The sequence below is a fragment of the Rhopilema esculentum genome, unplaced genomic scaffold, assembly GCF_057945365.1.
Source record: "Rhopilema esculentum isolate cy_ngs unplaced genomic scaffold, ASM5794536v1 HiC_scaffold_32, whole genome shotgun sequence".
NCBI lineage: Eukaryota > Metazoa > Cnidaria > Scyphozoa > Rhizostomeae > Rhizostomatidae > Rhopilema > Rhopilema esculentum.
The window spans coordinates 14,187-33,396 of NW_028300843.1; the positions used below are offsets into that span (position 1 = coordinate 14,187).

General features: G+C 36.6%; 1 protein-coding gene across 4 annotated transcripts in view; it reads right to left on the reverse strand.

Annotated features, from left to right (window-relative positions):
• Positions 1 to 149: 149 nt before the first annotated feature.
• The window catches only part of LOC135695853 (regulator of G protein signaling 12), a 40,890-nt gene continuing 21,829 nt past the window's right edge, over positions 150 to 19,210 (reverse strand). For 3 of the 4 annotated variants that reach the window (XM_065215039.2, XM_065215041.2, XM_065215043.2), the window contains 14 exons: positions 17,439 to 17,572; positions 16,510 to 16,596; positions 15,635 to 15,781; positions 14,764 to 14,895; positions 11,915 to 12,035; positions 11,752 to 11,784; positions 10,911 to 10,940; positions 10,696 to 10,793; positions 9,167 to 9,352; positions 8,684 to 8,757; positions 7,822 to 7,945; positions 5,490 to 5,574; positions 3,134 to 3,388; positions 150 to 2,573 (listed from right to left, as the gene is read on the reverse strand). In XM_065215039.2, the coding sequence (XP_065071111.2) occupies positions 1,171 to 2,573; positions 3,134 to 3,388; positions 5,490 to 5,574; positions 7,822 to 7,945; positions 8,684 to 8,757; positions 9,167 to 9,352; positions 10,696 to 10,793; positions 10,911 to 10,940; positions 11,752 to 11,784; positions 11,915 to 12,035; positions 14,764 to 14,895; positions 15,635 to 15,781; positions 16,510 to 16,596; positions 17,439 to 17,572 (2,909 nt within the window). In that variant the 3' untranslated portion in view covers positions 150 to 1,170. The remainder of the gene's footprint in view (positions 2,574 to 3,133; positions 3,389 to 5,489; positions 5,575 to 7,821; positions 7,946 to 8,683; positions 8,758 to 9,166; positions 9,353 to 10,695; positions 10,794 to 10,910; positions 10,941 to 11,751; positions 11,785 to 11,914; positions 12,036 to 14,763; positions 14,896 to 15,634; positions 15,782 to 16,509; positions 16,597 to 17,438; positions 17,573 to 19,210) is intronic. The other variant, XM_065215040.2, reaches the window with a different exon arrangement.

Below are 19,210 nucleotides of genomic sequence, written 5' to 3' on the forward strand. Positions count from 1 at the left end.
CTGAAGTCTGCGCTTCCCGCGACTTAGCCATCCTCGCACTTGTTCTATTTATTCTTCTGCATTCTATACAGAAATTGCTTCCATAGAAATTTCCAAAGAAGTGAAAAACGAACTCTGTGACTACAGACAGCAGAATATCAACAATGAGCTCTCCTTCTAAAAGTCTTAATCTCTATAGCATTCATATATTAATGTAAGAGCCTGCTCAGTCATTAAACAATCATTCTTTTGAAAAACATACCATGTTTACAATGATACAATGTAATACTTTAAAACAGGTGTTAGAAATTAAAAAAACGCAGGTAAAAAATTTTGACAAAAGAAAATTTATGAACAACGTCATTGGTAAAAAACTTAAAAAAGGGTTCTGAAACTTAGAACTTGGCAGTAGGGTATGAGAACAAAATGGGAGGATTGAAAAGTATGGAAGAACGGGGTGGGAACGAGAAAAATAATCTCGAAAAAACTTCTTAAACAAAATGAGCTTTCTAAGTCATATTTCGGAGTACAGCTTTAGAAAGGTTTAAACATCTTTCGGGAAACAGTTTGCTAAATTCAAGATCACGTGTCAATCAGATCCTTGCTAACTGCGTAAACTGAAAGGACCTTCAGTCACGAGAAAATCGTGCATACAGAAAAATAGATCAATCACAAAATAAAAACTGTTCGTATTTTGAAAGCTGCAAAATCCGTGCAACAGTAATGAGGGATAGAATTCTAGCATGGGGTCAAATACTGACACTTGCCAGAACGAGGACTGTGGCGAAAACGAGGAGCGTGGCGAGGAGGAGGAGTACATCGTTTCCATTTTAGTCGAGAAAACTAGTTGATGAAATATGAAACAATCGTAAAAAATCGCTTTTCTCTCTCATTGCTTTCTATATTTGTTAAATAAGCTGTATTTAAATACGTTACGGTGAAAATTAAGTTGCTTTCAATTAAGCTCATTTCTGACTTGTGCGGTGGAAAAACCAAGCTCCTCTAGTTTTTCTGTATTAAGGTAATAAATTAGAAAGGGTTATTCGAAAGCCAAATCAAACAAGCGTTTCATAGTGTATCGTGTGCTCTTCACGAAAACCCTAGAACAAACCCATTCAAGGTCTTACCCCTACAGCCCACTTAGGACCAACTATTTCTCGCTTGAGAATATCTGTACAGATAAATTAGTTACTAGACAAATGTTATAGCTGTTTCCTTTACTTTCTGTTCCTTCTCTCCCTTTGGTTTTACTCCTTTGCGGTTCCTTTTCACATTTGTCATGTCCATTAATCCAGAGAGATCTAGGCCAGTATCCTTGTCTTCCATTATCAGTGTCTCGTCATTAACCGACCCTGTCACGGTTGCATTGTGCTCATAATCAGGATCAGGAAGATTAACGTCCTCGGCTGTACCTGCACTATCTACAACATCGACAACAACAGCGACATTACTTTTGCTTCCAGTATCATTTAATGTGTCTGTCCGGTTTAAATTGCCGCCTTGTTCGTGTAATTTTAAGGAAGGATCTCCATTTTTTCTTTCATCTGTAGCGTTATCTTTCCAATTCATTGTGTCGAGTACATTTTCAAAAGAATCGTCCAGCGAATTAGTACTTTCTTCAGTTTTTGCCGAAGAAGGAGTTGATACGTTATCGTAACTTTCCTCCAAGTCAAGTCCGCGAAGAATATCAGATTCGTCCGCGACAGAAATTGGTTGTGGCCGATCCTTTTGGCCATTAGGCCGACTTCCAACTTCAACAAGATACACGGGTGAATTCGCAATAGCAATTTCGGCATCCGCCATTTCGAGCTTCTTTTGTTTGTTTCGTGGGCTTCGGGGATAATTTTTAAGAATAACAGGCTCAGGAGACGAATATCGTTTGACGTCATCCCGCTTCAACTTCCGCGATTTCCCAGCATCCGTTTCTTCAGTTGCTGTGCTCGTTACAGAATCCGATGAATTCTGCCGGGATCGCCAAGAAAGTAAATTTTTCGACAACCGACGGTTTTGACCTATCTCAGCGTCACTTCGCGGCCTCCGCTCGCTATATTTGCGCGCACTGTTTGAAGGCGAATTCGAGTTATTCGATGCATCGCTGCCACGTCGCCCTACATCTTCTTTTAATGCTTTAACGTTTTTAGCCCTGCCTCGTCGTACTGCCAGCTCTGGGTCACTCACAGCAGCATTCAAAGTGGCGTGCATGTTTTTAACGAATTTGGAACGTGGATGTAGATGTGTGGAAAGTGCAGAAATATCTGAATTGGAAACACCTTTCCGGGAGAAATCTTTTAGTTCCCCGTCATCTCGTACGATTCTAGCCAAGGGGACACTGGCCCTTCGATCAAAAAATTCTTTCTCTTCATTTTGAGCAAAGATTACTTCAGAAGCTGGCCTGAACTTATGAGGGTCTGATTCATGGCCATTTTTATCATACACACCGGCGGACAGAAGGTCATCTAAAAATGAAGAGCTGCCTGTATCGGAAGCGTCATACGGTCGATCGTATAGAGGGGCGGAGTGCTGTCTACTGTGTGAAGGAATAGGTTGATTCTTCTTGGATTGGTCCTGTTCACCATCTTGCTGTTGTTTTACTGCTGAAAAACGATTAAAAAAGGTCTCGTTGCTGTTCTAAATACAGGGACAACAAAAATCGTTAAGAATAAAATTCTAGCAACTATCCAGAATGAACTGGATAAAGGACAACAATATCTCATTAAATATAACAAACTTGCGGAGAGTACTCTCGGTCCGCATCTGATTTCTGGTTTCTTGGCAATTATCCAGAACGCTCTGAAAATCGCGAACGAAGAGGGCTAAAAAGCTCTTGTGCAACCGGCATGCTTTGCGACTATATTGCCAAAAACGGCCTAATATCGTAATGCATGAAAATACAAAACACAGCCCATTTCGTCTCGCATAAAATAACAGCTAGTGCAAAACATGCCGGTTGCTCGAGAGACATAGGGTGAGAGTTTAATTTCAAAACATTTCTTGCCTTTTTGTTTTAGGATCAAGGAATCCATTCCTTTCAACTTTTTGGTAGAGATGAAGTCATGGTTATAAAGAAATAAGTGAAACAAATTAAGCCCAAAAATCGATCACAGACTCGATAGATAGCAGCTAAGATTTGACAAATGAAGAAGATTTTTCTTACCATTAAGAGCAAAAGTAGTTTGATCAATGCTTTTTGATCGCATATTTGTATTGTTTTTGATCCCCTGTTTTAGCCTGGTGAAGTATGATCGGCGCCCTTCCAAAGACCCGCGTCGTTCCTGCGTTCTTGCGGGTTTTGCTTCATTTCGTGACCGAATCATCAGTGAGCTATCATCTTTACTTGACTGCCGTAATCTTCTAAATGACGTCCTTAGGTCAGCTGCGTTACCCACGGGAGGTTTCCACGAAACATTTTCTAAAACGGAATGAACAAACTTACGATTGTTTCAAAACATTAAAATACTGTGCCTGACTATTTTCACTAACAAACGAAGACAATTAGCCTACCAGCTGAAGCTTGAAACAAAATCACGTTTTGCGCAATAAAATAACAAGCAAAGTAACAAAGAATGAAGAAGAAAGAATAAAACATAAGATAAGGAATGAAATCAGTTCGTGCAGTTCAAATAGAAAAGGGAGGCATACTTGAGAGTTTTTTACGGATCTTCTGTCAGTCTGTCTTGTATAAAAGATTGAGAAAGTGCAAGACCTCAGACACTTTCAAGGTAGGCCAACAATTACACTGACGTAGAAAGTGGTGGTTGGCTAAAGTAAAGCGTACCCATAACCTTTGGAATAACTATTCCAAAACGCACAAGAGATGTGGAAATCATGCGCCAAAAAAACCTACTAGTGATTTGAAAAGCATTTCTAAATAATGCTGAAAATATCATTTTTTACCGATACTGAGCAACTTGAGTGTCAAAAATAACAGCAGGAACACACATTTTAATTAAGATACAGCATGGGATGAGCAGTTTAATCGGATGAATGAGACACTATTTAAAGATTTATCTAACTTAAAAACACGAGGCAACGATCACAACTGTGCAGTCACTACCACGCCCAGACTGAAGCAATCAGAAATGTTGTGAACACCTGCGAAATCATTTTATGAAATTTAATGCCGTGTGTTGAAGTAAACGAGCTAGCATTTGATACCTTGACCTGTACTGATGAATGCTGTTCGATTTTCCGATAAATGCTGGCCTCTTTGAATATAAACAACAAACAAAAACATAGAAGCTTTTCTGTGAGCAATTTTTGAGCAAACATAATGCAAGCCTCTGTAGGTTTCTAGATAAAATCTTTCAGGATGTAGGAAACTTAGGATAAAGAAGATTTTGATGCAGTGGTATAAAGTAGGATTTGATACAAGAGGATAAATTTGCGTTTGGCAAAGTTTGCTTTGATACAGAACTGGTACTATTTGGTAAAATAGGAAACAATAGAACATAGTACGTGTTTATATACGTAGAAACATAAGGGCTTGATACGGTTGGCTATTGGTACAGAACTGGTACTATTTGGTAAAATAGGAAACAATAGAACATAGTACGTGTTTATATACGTAGAAACATAAGGGCTTGATACGGTTGGCTATTGGTACAGAACTGGTACTATTTGGTAGAATAGGAAACAATAGAACATAGTATGTGTTTATATACGTAGAAACATAAGGGCTTGATACGGTTGGCTATTGGTACAGAACTGGTACTATTGGGTAAAATAGGAAACAATAGAATCTAGCATGTGTTTATATACGTGGAAACATAAGGGCTTGATACAGTTGGCTATTGGTACAATAAAATACGGTTAAGAAACTTCAAGATGTACCATGTTTTGATACAGCAGGGTACAATAGGGGTTTATACAGTTGTCTATGATACAATATTGGCAGAGAATAATATTGTAGGAAACATTGAGATATACTATGTTTTGATTAGGCAAGATAAAAGAGGAATTGATACAGTTAGATGTGTTGCAATATTGGTTATCATAGAATACAGTCTGGATTTATACAGCATGGGTACAGTATGCACCAGTAGGAAACAAATAATAAAGTTGGTCTTAGTACAACAGAGCGCAATGAGCTTTGATGTAGTAGCATAAAGTGGACTTCGATAACGTAGAAAGGAATAAAATTACAACAATTAACAAACTGCTTGGGCGTCATGCCTGTTATAATTGTACATCTCCCATTCTTACGAAAAAAGTACACCCTTAATGATGACCTGATGATCACGCATTTGGCGTGAAACTCGGAGTAGTAGCTTAGAACCGTCCTATTTTTTACACCAACAGCGTGTACAGCTCCGCCGATACAGCATCGAACACTATATGAGAGAGCGGTAAACAGTAATTTTCATCATCTCCTTATATTATATGGGTGCGGAAGAATCCAGCATCACACAACTTTAAAGCTTTGAAATTGGCCTAATTAAATGTATGAGATAATAAAATGCCGTTACAAATATTCGCATTTAAGAATACAGCATTGGTTTTGCTATACAAACCTTGTGATTTCTCTTTAGTGACAAGATGCTTGTTCTCAATGGCTGCAATACCAGTCTGCAGGGGAAGCTGAATGTTGTTGTTGGTCTAAAAAGTAATTGACTTTGGATGGAATCGTTTTCGAAGGAGATTCGTAGTGATAATTTCCTTCTTTATATTCACGAATTTCAAGTAGTTTGTTTATTTCCTTATTCATCTATTTCAGTGATTAGTAATTCTTGCAGATTGGCTTTTAAGAGACAGTCTATTAATTAATTTAGATTAAAATCTTTACCCAGCATAAAGAATTTAACTTCCGAAATTTGTTGATTAATCAACTAGAATATGAAATACGTAAATCAGTGCCATTAAAGTTCGTTTGAGCATCTCGGTGTTCAATTAATTTTTGTTATACGAAAGCAATACATAGTCAAATAATTGTTTTTAACCTTTCTTCGGTTAAACTCTTAATATTGGAGAGAAGGTGCTCTTATAAAGAATTTAAGATTCAAGAGGGTGGTTGAATGAATGAATGAATGAATGAATGAATGAATTAATGAATGAATGAATGAATGAATAAATGAATGGAGGAATAAGTGGATCAATGGATAGATTGGCAAAGAGATGACGTTAAAAGATCTATGTCAATATGAAAAGAAAGAACACGGTAATATAACTTAAGATGTGAAAAGTCAGTCAAATCTGTTTGCTAGCGGACAGCTGTCAAACAGTACAAGGCTAGTTTGAATCAACAGTGGTTTGCATAAAGCCCTGGTCGAACGATCCAACATTTCACCCAACATTTCGCCCAACATGGTGTTAGATCGTTTGACCACCTTTATGGGTCACCCAACATCGTAAATTCCGATGTTGTACGAAATTTGACTGAGGTAAAAAATGTTGGCTGCCGACGTCCAACAATTCTATTGTTTTGAGTTGTAGAGTTAAATTTTGGATCGTTTGACCACCTCAGCCAACATTGTTGGCTCTGTGCACGCGTAGTTGGCTAAAGAGCGCCAAAATTCAATCATAACATCGTTGTTGTTTTCTTGGCCTGGTTTCGTTCGTTTCAACAATTGCGTTTGCTTACAATCAGTTACACTTTAATTATGGACAATATAACGAAATTTAGCGAATTCTGAGCGAAAGAAGAGGCATCAAGCGTCAATGAAAAGCCTGTAGCACAGGGAACCTACAAGAAAGCGCAGGGGGACGAATTTAGGCCACGGCCTTGATAGGGGATGCAAAGCTCATCCTGAAAGACGGCGATGACAGTGAAAATATTTGAAGAGAAAATAAAAAGAGACGGCAGTGATTGCCTTGCGTTTTTTCGGATTGAAATGTCGTTAAACTGTGCAGCCTTCAGCGCGAACTTCTACCCAGTCCTTTTTCGATCTGCGCGTGAAAATGTTGGGTGAAATGATGGATGAAATGTTGGATCGTTTGACCAGGGCTTAAGGGGGAAATGTCTGTACTCGTGTCGGCAATTCTCAGACAATCTGTAACAGGCATTCAGAAAATCCACTGTTAAACATTAAGAGGAATTTTCTGATGTTCTCGTAGGTTATATGTTTAAAATCAAAAAGTTGTTAAAATATATTTTTATGACGTCATCATTCGGGCACTCTATTAACAAATGCATTTATGAAAATAAATTTGACTTACGTGACATTTTTCACAGAAAGTAAGCAATTGAATTTAAATTTGAAATTAAATAACGAATGCAATAGGACGAAATTAGTGTTATGCTGAGGAAACAAAGTTCATTATCCAATATGAACAGGAAATTTCAGATGAAGGGAAGCTTTAAAATCATCTGGCATCTGTGAAAAACTTAACAATTACTTAAAGCTTATGACTTTTACCTATATCTAGATCATAATATCGTTTAATCTATATCTTTAAGTGTACTTAACGAATGGAAATCTCAACACTATCACCTTTAGGCCAAGTTTACGTTCCAATTCAAATTAAAATATAACTAATGATTTGAAAAAATTTAAAACAAATTACTTTTGTGAAATATATCAACACATGGAAATAAAATTATGACACAAAACAAGAGAGAAAAGGAAAAAAGGGCTTGGAATTTAAGAAAGATTAGAGCACTAATGTCAAAACCAAGTACTTCGAGAAACGGTTCATATTTGTCTGTGAGTTAGGATAACAATTCTGTCAACAGAATCTTGGTTGCTGTTCAATCTCTCACGTAGAACACAAACTGGGACAACGTTTGATCACGAAGAAAAAGCAAAAAAAATGAAAAGATCAAGCTTTGCATACGATAATGGTGCGAAATTCCCACATGATAATGTAATTGAAAGCATTGAAAATTTTTAAAAAGGTTTTTCTTACAATGTGTATGATATATCTGTCGATTTCATATCCATTTTTTCTCATAATTGGCTCAATTACATCGTACAAAGTTTTGCTCGGGCTATCCATAACGGCCACCGATCGCTTGTTTGGCAAATCAAACCTACAAAATGAAATTAAAAGTCGGTAAACATTGATGCAAAAACAAGCGTAAAAAATGTGCATGACTGATGTCGTTATATGCCTCACACCAGGCCTTCGAGGCCAGATACTAGCAACGTGATTGGTGAATTTCCTGGAGGATTCCCATAAACACACGTGGTCCACTTATTATGGTCATAAGATTGTAACAATCATTTTCTTCAAGGTCACGTGGAAAAGAAAGAGGGAGGACAATGAATTGCAAGACAAGGGATTTGTCTTTGACTATACTTATACAAATGCAAAAGTAGTTGTTTATTTAGCAGAATTATTCAGTTTGCCCGTATAAAGCTACTCGACGTGTGCAGTTATGAAAGGTCGAATTTATACGAATTATCGAGAGCTAAAAACTGTGGTTCAAAATTCTGACTCATGGCAAATTTTTCAAATCCTCATTCTTTTAGTTGCTCCATCAGTGTTCTTTGACGTAAAAAAAAAATGCAAAAATGACTTCAAAAGATTAAGTGCTAATTTTTTATAGCCTTAAATTAAACGATACGAAGAAAATGAAGCGAAAAACCGACCATCGCTAAAATGGATGTGGCGTTTTCATAGATGCATTTTGCATCAGATGTTTCTTATAATCGTAAAAAATATGTCAATTATTGATTTAGGAGGAAGTGGGGTGGGTAACTAATAGAAAATGCCTTATACGCCAAATACAACACATCTAGATAACTGAAAAAGTTTTGACAAGAACCTGAATTGAATCTTTCTTTCCAATTGAAAAACTTCGCCAGCAAAGAACATTGCGTCTTTCTGCAAATCAACTGACTGAAAAACAAAACATAGGCAATCATGACTTTACAAGGACGACAAAAGTACCTCATGACAACAGTTAGAAAGTGTAATAAGCAATAACGATCTAAGTAAAATGGTAAAACAATTATCAAAACAAAGTTTGTGCTCCTGCATATCAATATTTGTGTTGATGGATTTTTATTCTGTGGTTCTCATCATCAAGATGGGACTTCCTTTAGGCCATGTTGCTGAATAGCGGATGCCTTAATGAAGAATTGACATTTGAATGGGTATTTTTAATGTCATGGTTATGAATTGCAATATCGTATTCCTTGTTTGAATTCACACGTTCTCTGAGGTGTTTTGATAAGCTCAAAACTCACAAAAGCATCTAAGTGAATCATCATAGTTTTGATTATCATAAAAACTTTCTCTTTATTACCTTCCTTTCGTCCCCTGCGAAAATATCATAAGACGAAAGCTGTAGCTTTTGCCTGGTACAGCACGTTTGGAGCACGTGTTTAATCGGATGACCTGATTCCAGTACGACAACATTTGACGAGCCATTTGGTAAGATCACACGGCAAAATGGCGCTTCTGAGCCAACAAGTTCTTTGATCTCACTCGGCTATAGAGACGACAAAACACATCAGTAATCACTAAAAAAGTTCTATATCAATCAAAAATGTTTTGAAATACATTGTAGGGATGTTTGTACTGGAAAATTGGTATGATATTGACAAACGCAGAATCGGACATCGAGTTCGTCTCTGCCTCCAGCAAAAATCACAAACCTTATTGAAATTATTGTTTTTGGCTAAGGCACACAAATCGACAATTATATAAAGTCAAACAAAAAAACGCAAAGATAAAGCGATGAATTTTTATTACAAAACAATGTCTTGAACGAAGCCAAAAAACGGCTTCATTTATAATGATAACTTGATATAAAAGGTACGAAGATATTTCACGTGTTTTTCTTATTACACCTGCATGAAATTGAGCAATATTGGTGTTAACTGTAAGACGCTTCGTATCATCAAAGGGAAAAATATAAATTGATAAATATATTGCCTATGTTGTTATAGTTAACTTTTCATTCAAACATAAATGTTGACCTGTACCCAGTTGTCGATCGATCCTCAACTGGGTATTCATATTTACATGTTCTGATGTTTCATACCATGAAAAGTGTCAGACGAAAAGCTTAAGTATATATTTAAATGAACACCTTTGTCGAAAGGACTGTTTGCGCAGATTGATTCTCCCAAATATAATTTAGTCTATTTGCAACGAAGACGAAAACGCATGGCATTATGAATCAAACCGAGCTGCAGAGAAAACGTAATCCTAACAAATTGGACCAGAGCAGAATTTTCCACGTGTTTGGAATATTCAAATCACATTGCAAAACATGTGGGAAATATGCCATGCTTCAAACTGAGATTGTAACAGGGAGAATAATGAGAACAAATCGGTTTCCTGCTGGGTCAAAATCTTAAATTAATTGCACTTGTGAACAGTTTGCAGATATACACAGTCAAAGAAGAAGCATCGTCAGAAGGAGGTCATTGACCAGACCTAAAGATTTGCGCAATTATTTATTACGAAATACATAAAGACCTTTAATCAATCTTTCTTAATCTCTACTGTTCATCTTAACGAATTCTTCTGCTATAACTTAGTTTAAGGCTTAGGAAGAATTATTGACAACGGCATTCAAAAACTACTTCACAAAATTAATCAAAAATACGTATATATTTTAATGGATTTGAAATCTTAAAAGCTTCAAAGAAACCTGTTTCTTTAATAAACATTTTCAAAATGAAATGAAGTTTGGGTGATTCAATTAATGATTTTCTGCCAATGGACAAAACAATATATTAACTTCAACTTTACATCAAATTAGATTGTGACATCAGGAAATAAACAGAAATCTCAAACGAGGTCTTTTTATTTAAATTTACTCACCGACTTCGGAAGGTCAAATCTTTTTCGATCTTCAGTAAAATTGGGCGTGGTAGGTTTGCTGCTACCGTCGCTTAAAGAGCTCTGCGAATCATGACGAGCTGTGAAACAGAAACAAGGTCCAGGTTATAATATGACATTCAGAAAATAAAAGAATGGAAAATGAAAACTGGTTTATAAAATAAAATGCATAAATTCATGTGATTAGCTGATCATACCTCTTAATTTTCCAAGCTTTCCAGGTTTATCTACAATTCGAAAGAATCATTCTATAAATAAGGTCCAACAGACAGTGGAGCTTCAACAGGTGGCGATTGGCCGACTTGAAGACTAGCTAGACAAGTGATTTAAAAAAGCAGGGAAAGGTTTTGTATTTGTACATGTTACTACTTGACTTCCGAATGTAGTTTTACGACACTGAGAAGCTTTGCTTATCGAGCAGTGTCATGGCCTTTCTTCTGGCAGGGACTTAACCTTAAATCTTGGATTTGTAGTCCACGACCCCAACCCAAAGCAATTCTCACACTCAAAGCTTGAAAAGTTGGACTGGAATCTAAGTACGAGGATGAAAGTCAACAAGTCTAACCATCATAAAAACCAATTACATATAATTTTTCCATTGATAGAATGGGTAGGTTTTCTCAGAAAAATCAAATTTTTATGAATTTCAGCTATTCAGTAAACCAGCTGCAACCTTCCAAAAGTCACTCTTTTTTACTGGAGGTGTGAGCAATAGAAGCATCTATTTCTTGCTTTAAAAGAGACAACATTTTCAGTACCGAATAAGCTTCCTGAAGTATTTTCGAATTCATAATCAGAGCATCAAAAATAAAGTATCTTTGATTAAGATTATAACTTTGCTGACCCTTAACAAAGTTCTATGAACTAAAACTGCCCTCAAGTGTTTAGTGTTTGTAAGCAATTAAAAATTTCTAACGGAGTATCTCTGCTTCGACAACCTTTGTAAAGCCCATAAGATTATAAGGGAAGCGCACCAGATCTTACTTCCACTACCCTGAGAAAAGTAACACGATTCACGAAAAAACAATAGCCACTTACCACGTGACTTTCCGTCAACCTTAGGCCCTTTCCCTGAAAAAGATATATCGAGTTTATAAGAAGAATAAAATCCATGGAGTGATCCTTTTGTGAAGCTAAAAAAGAAATGAAGCGAAGACTTTGAACAGGGAAATAAGCCAAAAAGTAAACCATATCTAAATACCTTTCGACCAAAGGCCAAGTAGAGTTTTCTTCTTTTCAGTTTGTTCAGAAGCGTCAGCCTCGTTTTTGTTTTTTATCCCAGAATCCCTTGACGAACTCATTATCTTCAAGTACCATTGGGACTGTAAGTACAGAAATTGAAATAAACGTAGAAATTCAATAAGACAAAAAAATATCAACAATGTAACTTGTTACGCAACCTAAGCGAGTTTCAAAACACATTTTGGGTGAAGAGGATTTGTCAACAATGGGCTGCGTAATCCCCAACAATTGCGAAGCTGTTGCGATTCTATGCGATATACATTTGTCAAACTGAAGCTGAAATAGAATTTATAAAGGAGCCTAAATTCGGCAGACATAGCTTTCAGGATCTCTCTAAAAAGCTGAACTTAAACTGATTTTCCGTCTTTATCGATCCTAATCTTAATTTTTGAGCACATGAACAGATTTAATTAAAACGTATATTGGCAAATTTTGAAACACCCCCACGTGGACTTACAAAATATTCATATGAACGTCACCTGAATTCTTAGACAAATTCCCACGTATGGTAAATCTAATTGGTTTTCAGCTTCTGCTAATGGATTTTGACTGGGTTTAACGTCTGTTTAACTAATACAAGGCAGCGGCCAGAAATAGTTTTAAATCCTGTCTAGCACTAACGTTTTATAAACTCGGGTGCTACAGGAGGCTATGACAAATACTATGGTTTCTGATATTCTTACAGGGCAAAATTTCCTGAAGGTCTAACCTAAAGTCGGCGATTAGAAAAAACAAATATGCAAGTGATGGCAAAGAAAAATGGAGGTTTCTTTAACTTAAGGGACTCTTTGAGCTTGTTAAACAAAAATAAATCTTCACATAAATGGTCGGACAGTATTTTGAAAATACCCCTGACGTGTGGTATTTAAAGTTGAATCGTTTTTAAAGACTTTTTTATGAAATTAAGGGAATGCTTGTTACACAATCACTTGCTTGTTACACAAAATAAATTTGGAGTTCAGATTTCATAACTGAAATCAGCAAAATGATAGAGGCTGTCCTTGTGTAAATTGTAGGGCCTGTTTACAAGGAGATAGGGCAACCCTATTGCATATGCCAACCTAGCAGAAATGTAACTTTAGTAGAACCAGGTTCATACATTTTCATCGCGTTTACAAGATTTCATTATCACGTTTACAAGCATTCCAGGGTAAAGCTAAGTAAAGGGGTTCTCTTGTTGAGAGGTAGGGTTACCCTTGCAGCCCAAACAAAAGAGACAACATCAACTAGTCAACTTTACAATTTTCACTGACGAATAAATTGCAACTGACCAATAAACTAACATTTAAACTTGCCTCTTTGCATTATTTTATGAAAAGGCAATTAAGCATTCATAGGCACTATTGCAAAGCTGTGAGGTTACCCTAACTCCTTATCAGGGACGTCGAGAGGGGGGTTAGGAGGGGCAAAAGGTCCGGGACCCGTGCTCCGATGGGGCCCGTAATAAAGTGGCAAGACCTATTCAAAATGCAAAAAAACTACTATTTCAGCTACTTAAATGTAACTAACGCCTTTAAGTTTATTGCAAAGAAAAGTCCACATGTCCTTGATTTATATAAAATGTTTATGCACATTCTTTTAAAAATCCGTAAAAACTTGTTCAACAATTGTAGCTAAAAAGGGCCTTTTCCATTTTCTCTAGGAGACTGAAGGGCGTGGTCACAGAAACTTTCTTGCGGGGGTCCAGCTTTGTGGATCACCCCTGGCCCGAGCTGCCTTTTGACGCCCCTGCTCCTTATAAGCAGCCCCTTCAATAACATCTAGGCTAAAACAGGATCAAAACCGCTATTACGATTCCAGACAGCCGTTCCAGACTTTTTTCCAGATATTGGTTCTGGGCAGTGGCTGTTTGGGTATGTGGTTAATGCTTGACGAAGGTGAGATGACAATGGGGCTTTTGAAAGAGGATTAATTCGAACACAAAAACAAAACAAGCAAAAACAGCGTTGCAAAAAACATTCGCATCAAACATAAAACATTTGCAGAAAATTCTGTCGAGAATACAGCAAGGCCAATAAAAAGAAAGGCGTTGAAATGAAATCTCTGATCAAAATATATTAAAATAGTAGAGAGGAAAAGTGTCAGGCAGTTATTAATACCGAGATAAATAGAGAAAGCTGACTGGCAGGAGTTGTTAAATGGAATCGATAGATCCTAAACTGGCTTAATTCATCAGCAAATCAATAATTGGCCAATCAGTGGGCGTTTTATCATTCACATGCTTTTTGATTGGTTAAAACTGGTTGACAGATGGCGTCAGCATTGTTTATTATATATTATATATCAATATATTGTTTAGCATCTGTCGACTACCGTTAAGAGTCAGACATATAGATATAAGAGAGAAAGATGGATACGTTAATCATCAGTATATCCTGGGTTCTTTGAAAGTTTGAATTACGAAACACGTCAGCTGCAGATAGAGCTCTTGACAAAACAAAGTGATTCAGCAATTGGTCTAAGTAAAATATTTGATTAAAAAGCCTTTTGCTAGCTTTTCTTATCTTGAAACAAAAATAAAGATAGATTAAAAAGGGAAATGCATTAGTTATACTTTCAATATTTTGAATTTAGTAATACTAAATTATTTACGTGCTATATTCATTTTCAATAAATCAAGTCATTTCCTTGTTATATTCTTTTGTACATTTTTGATAAGTGCTGTTTTTGGGCACTTTTTCCAGCCCAAAAAGGCAAGGTTTTGTGGTAGAAATATCTAGAATCAATGAACGAAGGGTTTCTTAAGATTCACAATTTTTATTACTTGTAGAGGAGGTCTACACAGAATCTTTACTGAAAAAGGCCTACCTTCCGTTTTCTGTTATCCTTATTTTCCATATCTTCGTCAAGTTCTTGGAAATTTGGTATTAATGGCGTTCGCTTGTAAAATTCTGATTTGAGGAAGCGCGGAAAGCAATCGTATTTCATCAACATGAAAATCTGCAAGCAATCACAATAGACTCATTTACAGTAGTGTAATACAAAAGCAAATGGAATGGCAAGTTGCGAAAACGGCAGCTGTTTAAATCACAAATAAAAAAAAAGTGAGTTTTCGTTTTGCTGATAAACATCAAATAATAATTAAACGTATTTGTATTTGTTTCTAACTAACATCCGAAGGTAGTTTTTAGGACACCGAGAGGCTTATGCTTATCGAGCAGTGTCCTGTTCCTTCCTCTCGATGTGACCACACCTCGTAATTCCTTTGCCTGGAATTTCAGCGAGCTGGCCACTCTCCTTACTCTGGGTGAAGGTTTAATCATGCCAGAGACTCGAAACACGGACCCTTGGGTCTGTAGTCAGCGCCTCTAACAACTGAGCCATCCTCACACCTAATTGCTTCTCAATTCTTACAAATTTTAGAATATGAACAATTTTTTGGCGGTACATAACTTGAAAATGGCTTTGAATGTTTGCTTTCTTCAAAGCCATTTTCAAGTTTTAGAATAATAAATTAAGAATTTGATGAGATTAAGAGTTTAAGAATAATTAAGTAGAATAGCAGAATGAAACCTAATTATTTTGAGCACATTCAGGTAACAATTGTTGGCCTACCATGTCCTCCGTTTGTGTAGATAGCTACGAAAAACAAAATTATCTCGAACTGATCAAGAACGAGACTAACTACGAATTCGATGAAAATAGGGGATTTCATAACGAGGCAAATCGTATTTCTAACCTGCTGTTGCTGCAAATCGAACATATTTGCGTCCGGGTTAATCAGCTTTTCTTCCGCCTTTTTCACGGCTTTTTGATCAACATTGACAAGACCTGGTGCTCCTCCAGCAAGGTAAGTGTGATAGATCTCATTAGCACGCCTTCGCAGCTATCAAAAAATGAGATATCAGATTTAATCAAAATGCTACGAATGATACACGAGGACTACACTCTGACAACACCCTGACAACACCCTGACAAGATTTTTCTGAAAAGCAAGAACCTTTTCTAGATGAGATTGGAGGACTAACAAGAGTTAAAGAAATCGTTTTGGTTTCTATACTTCAGTGTTCTATTCTCACAACTCTCAAAACCTTTTTCTGACGGATCAACAGACAATATCGATTTTGGCTAAGAGAAAATACGGTATGCATTCTATATGAAGGACTGCTGAGCTGAATGGCTGAGTGGAAATAAAAAATCTGCAAAAAATTATCCTTACGGTTACTGTGCCCAAACTGAGAAAAACCCTACTTCAAGGTATAGAGAAAATCTTTTTGAGAAAGAGAAACGAGGTTTTTGACATAAAAATGGTTAATCCTTAAAGACATAATTTGGCAAGGGTTTTAAAGATATCTATAAAATGAACGAGAGGCCACTGGACAGCAGGTAGAATCAAGCATGGTTACTTGAAATGAGCACAATTATTGAGCACAATGATTGACTAGGGAAGAGTTTTAGAAACTTCTTGAAATTTCATTGATCAAAAATAAGCTCTTCGTATCTATCAGCTGCCAAATACCTGGAAAGCAAAGTAGAAAATATAAATAATAGACGTGATGATAGTTTTTCTTTTTATGAAGAAGGATCAAAGAAAGTAAACATGAAGAAGTGTACCTTTCCTGAATCATCAATGAGCCGAAAATTTTCAACATCTTTCCAAAACATAATATTCTCTTCACTGTGTTCTTTTTTTAGAAAATCCTTAAAATATAACAAAAGGTATTCACTGTCAAGTTAAAAAGAGCAAATTGATATGTTTCAAAATCAATTTAAAAACAGATTATGCGAAAACGTGGTTGTGTGTTGGGAGTCGAGAGTGAGAGAGGGAATAGAACAAGTAACAGGTCGAAGAAAGAGATTATATTTTTGCTACACAACAATAACAGATTTTCTAAAATCATGAGAAGAAATCTATCTTAGAATGTATACAGGTTCTGTGGATCTTTTTTCTTTTGCAAGGATTTGTTCTATAGTTGGGTATTATGGGATTGGATTCCTCTATCTATACATCTATCGGATAATGTACAAAGACCCAATAATGGGTATTATGCACAATTTTGTTAGTGGTTAGTTGTTAACAGTTGATTAATAAAATTTTATGTTTTGTACTTTTTAGGAAACTATACTGCTAGAGATTTTCGAACAAAATAAGACTTTGCAATGAGAGCACGACTAATTTGTGTTCTAGGTTCTGTGCCTACTACATAATGAAGTCGTAAATCTGTTTTCGTAACATGAAACTGGGAAAATGGGAGCGGGTAAAGTGTTGCATTTCTGTGCAGGTAAAACATGTGAATGCAAAGTAAGGCATTATAGTAAAATCTCCATTAACCGGCACTGCATTAAGACAACTAAGACATTAAAACAAGACCAGCATTGAGACAACTAAAAACTGGACACCCGATAACGGACATCTCCCTATAGCGAGCTGATACTCCGGTCCAATATATTGTCCGGCTCATTGTAGTTTTACTTAAAGAGACAACATGAAAATTTACAAAAGAAGACTCTTTAGTAAGTGACCGATGTAGGAAATATCTTACCTCAAAACTCTGCAGACCGGCAGGACACTTCAGCAACAGCTCTAACGACGGTTCTGTCTCTTTCCCTTTGTCATTCCCTCCGCTGCTTTCGTTGGTACTGTGTGGCAGCATGACGGCAATAGGATCTTGCACGACTAAAAAACAGAAGTGACTCAAATATAGCCACAAAACATCAAGAATTAAGACAAAAACAACAACAACTGAAAAAGGGGGCGTATTGAAACAAACACGACCATGAACGTGAGGGTAAAGCTTGTGAATTATTAGAAAAATTTGAGATTAACATAAACATTTGGTTTTTCCATTTACTAAACCCAAATTCACCCAGCTGTTGTGTGCAACCACCAACCGCACCCCTTTGCCCCTAGAGTCCACCGAAGGTCACAAGCAGTATTTAGACTTGGATGCAGGTTACCAAAATAGTGACGATAACTTTTACACAGGGCATAAGAAGGTCCAGAAAACCGTTCGTGTGCAGGCATTCTTCATTCTTGCGCTGCCGGCCTCTTCATTGCCAAGAAACAAAATATCCAGACTGGCAAGGTATCTGTTGCACAATAACTTTGAAACACCTCGACCCAATACTTGGCAAGGCCCATCCCCTCAGACATTCTACATAACCATCGTATTTTCTATTCCGTGAAAAAGTTTTTCATAAAGCTAAGGTATGACAATGTCATACCAAATCATTTTACTGCTTCTCGTTCGCCAAAAAGATGTTATATCATGACGCTATGAAGGCTAAAAATGACAATAGGCCGTTTACTTTCCTTTTTCCCTGATATGAACACGACCTTGAATTTTTAAGACAAGGCAGATAAATTTATATGAATGAGTTTGCATGGTTGAATACGTCTTGGAACCTTACAGGCTGCTTCTGTTCAGGATTCTTTGAGCATCACCAATGAAATTTCCCTATCAGTTTTCAATACAGAGATCAGTTTAAATAACAAAATCGAAAAACATTCGAACCGGCATAGCAGCCACCGCAGGCTTATTTTTAACTGATCTCTGCGCCAAAACAACCAAAACCACCAAACTGGCGCCTTGCCAATGGTTGATTAATAAATGGCGAAGAAACCGAATAAACAAGGATTATCTTATGGCACTCATGTACCAGACAGAATGCATGTGGGCGGAGCACGCATACACCCACCCCCCCCCCCTCCCTCCTAAAAAGTAAAATATTTTTACATCGTATAACTTGGCAAGAAGAGCTCAGAAAGTACTACATTACTCCCCCTTTTTTCTTATCTAGAAAAGGAAGCTCATCTCGAAACCAAAATAAAAAGGTCTTTCTTTCATATTGAAAATCAACGAAAAAACAAAACTGTCGAATCCAGCATTTTTGGAAAACTCTTTAATCTGGATCAATTCAGTCAGATTGTTGTGCTACATCCAACTTCATAAAAACAACATTGACAATATGCAAGAAATTTATCATGTTTAAGGATTTCGATGATCGCGTTAACCGTGAAACTCGGAGCTGCTCTCTTCTATACACAAAAGCTTGCACAACACTCCTTATATGGCATCGAGCACTGTTGACGGTTATTTTCTTCAAGAATTCAATTTTTTTCAAGCTATTTATTTCAAGCTTAGAAGATGCTTATATCCGATGCATAAACTTGATCGATATAAAATTTCTTTAATGGCAATTTTGCATCAAACAAAGAAGCATTTTGCAGCGTCAAATATTTTGAAGCGTCTAATATTTTTAAGCGTCAAATATTTTGAAGCTACTATTATTTTGAAGCGTCTAATATTTTGTA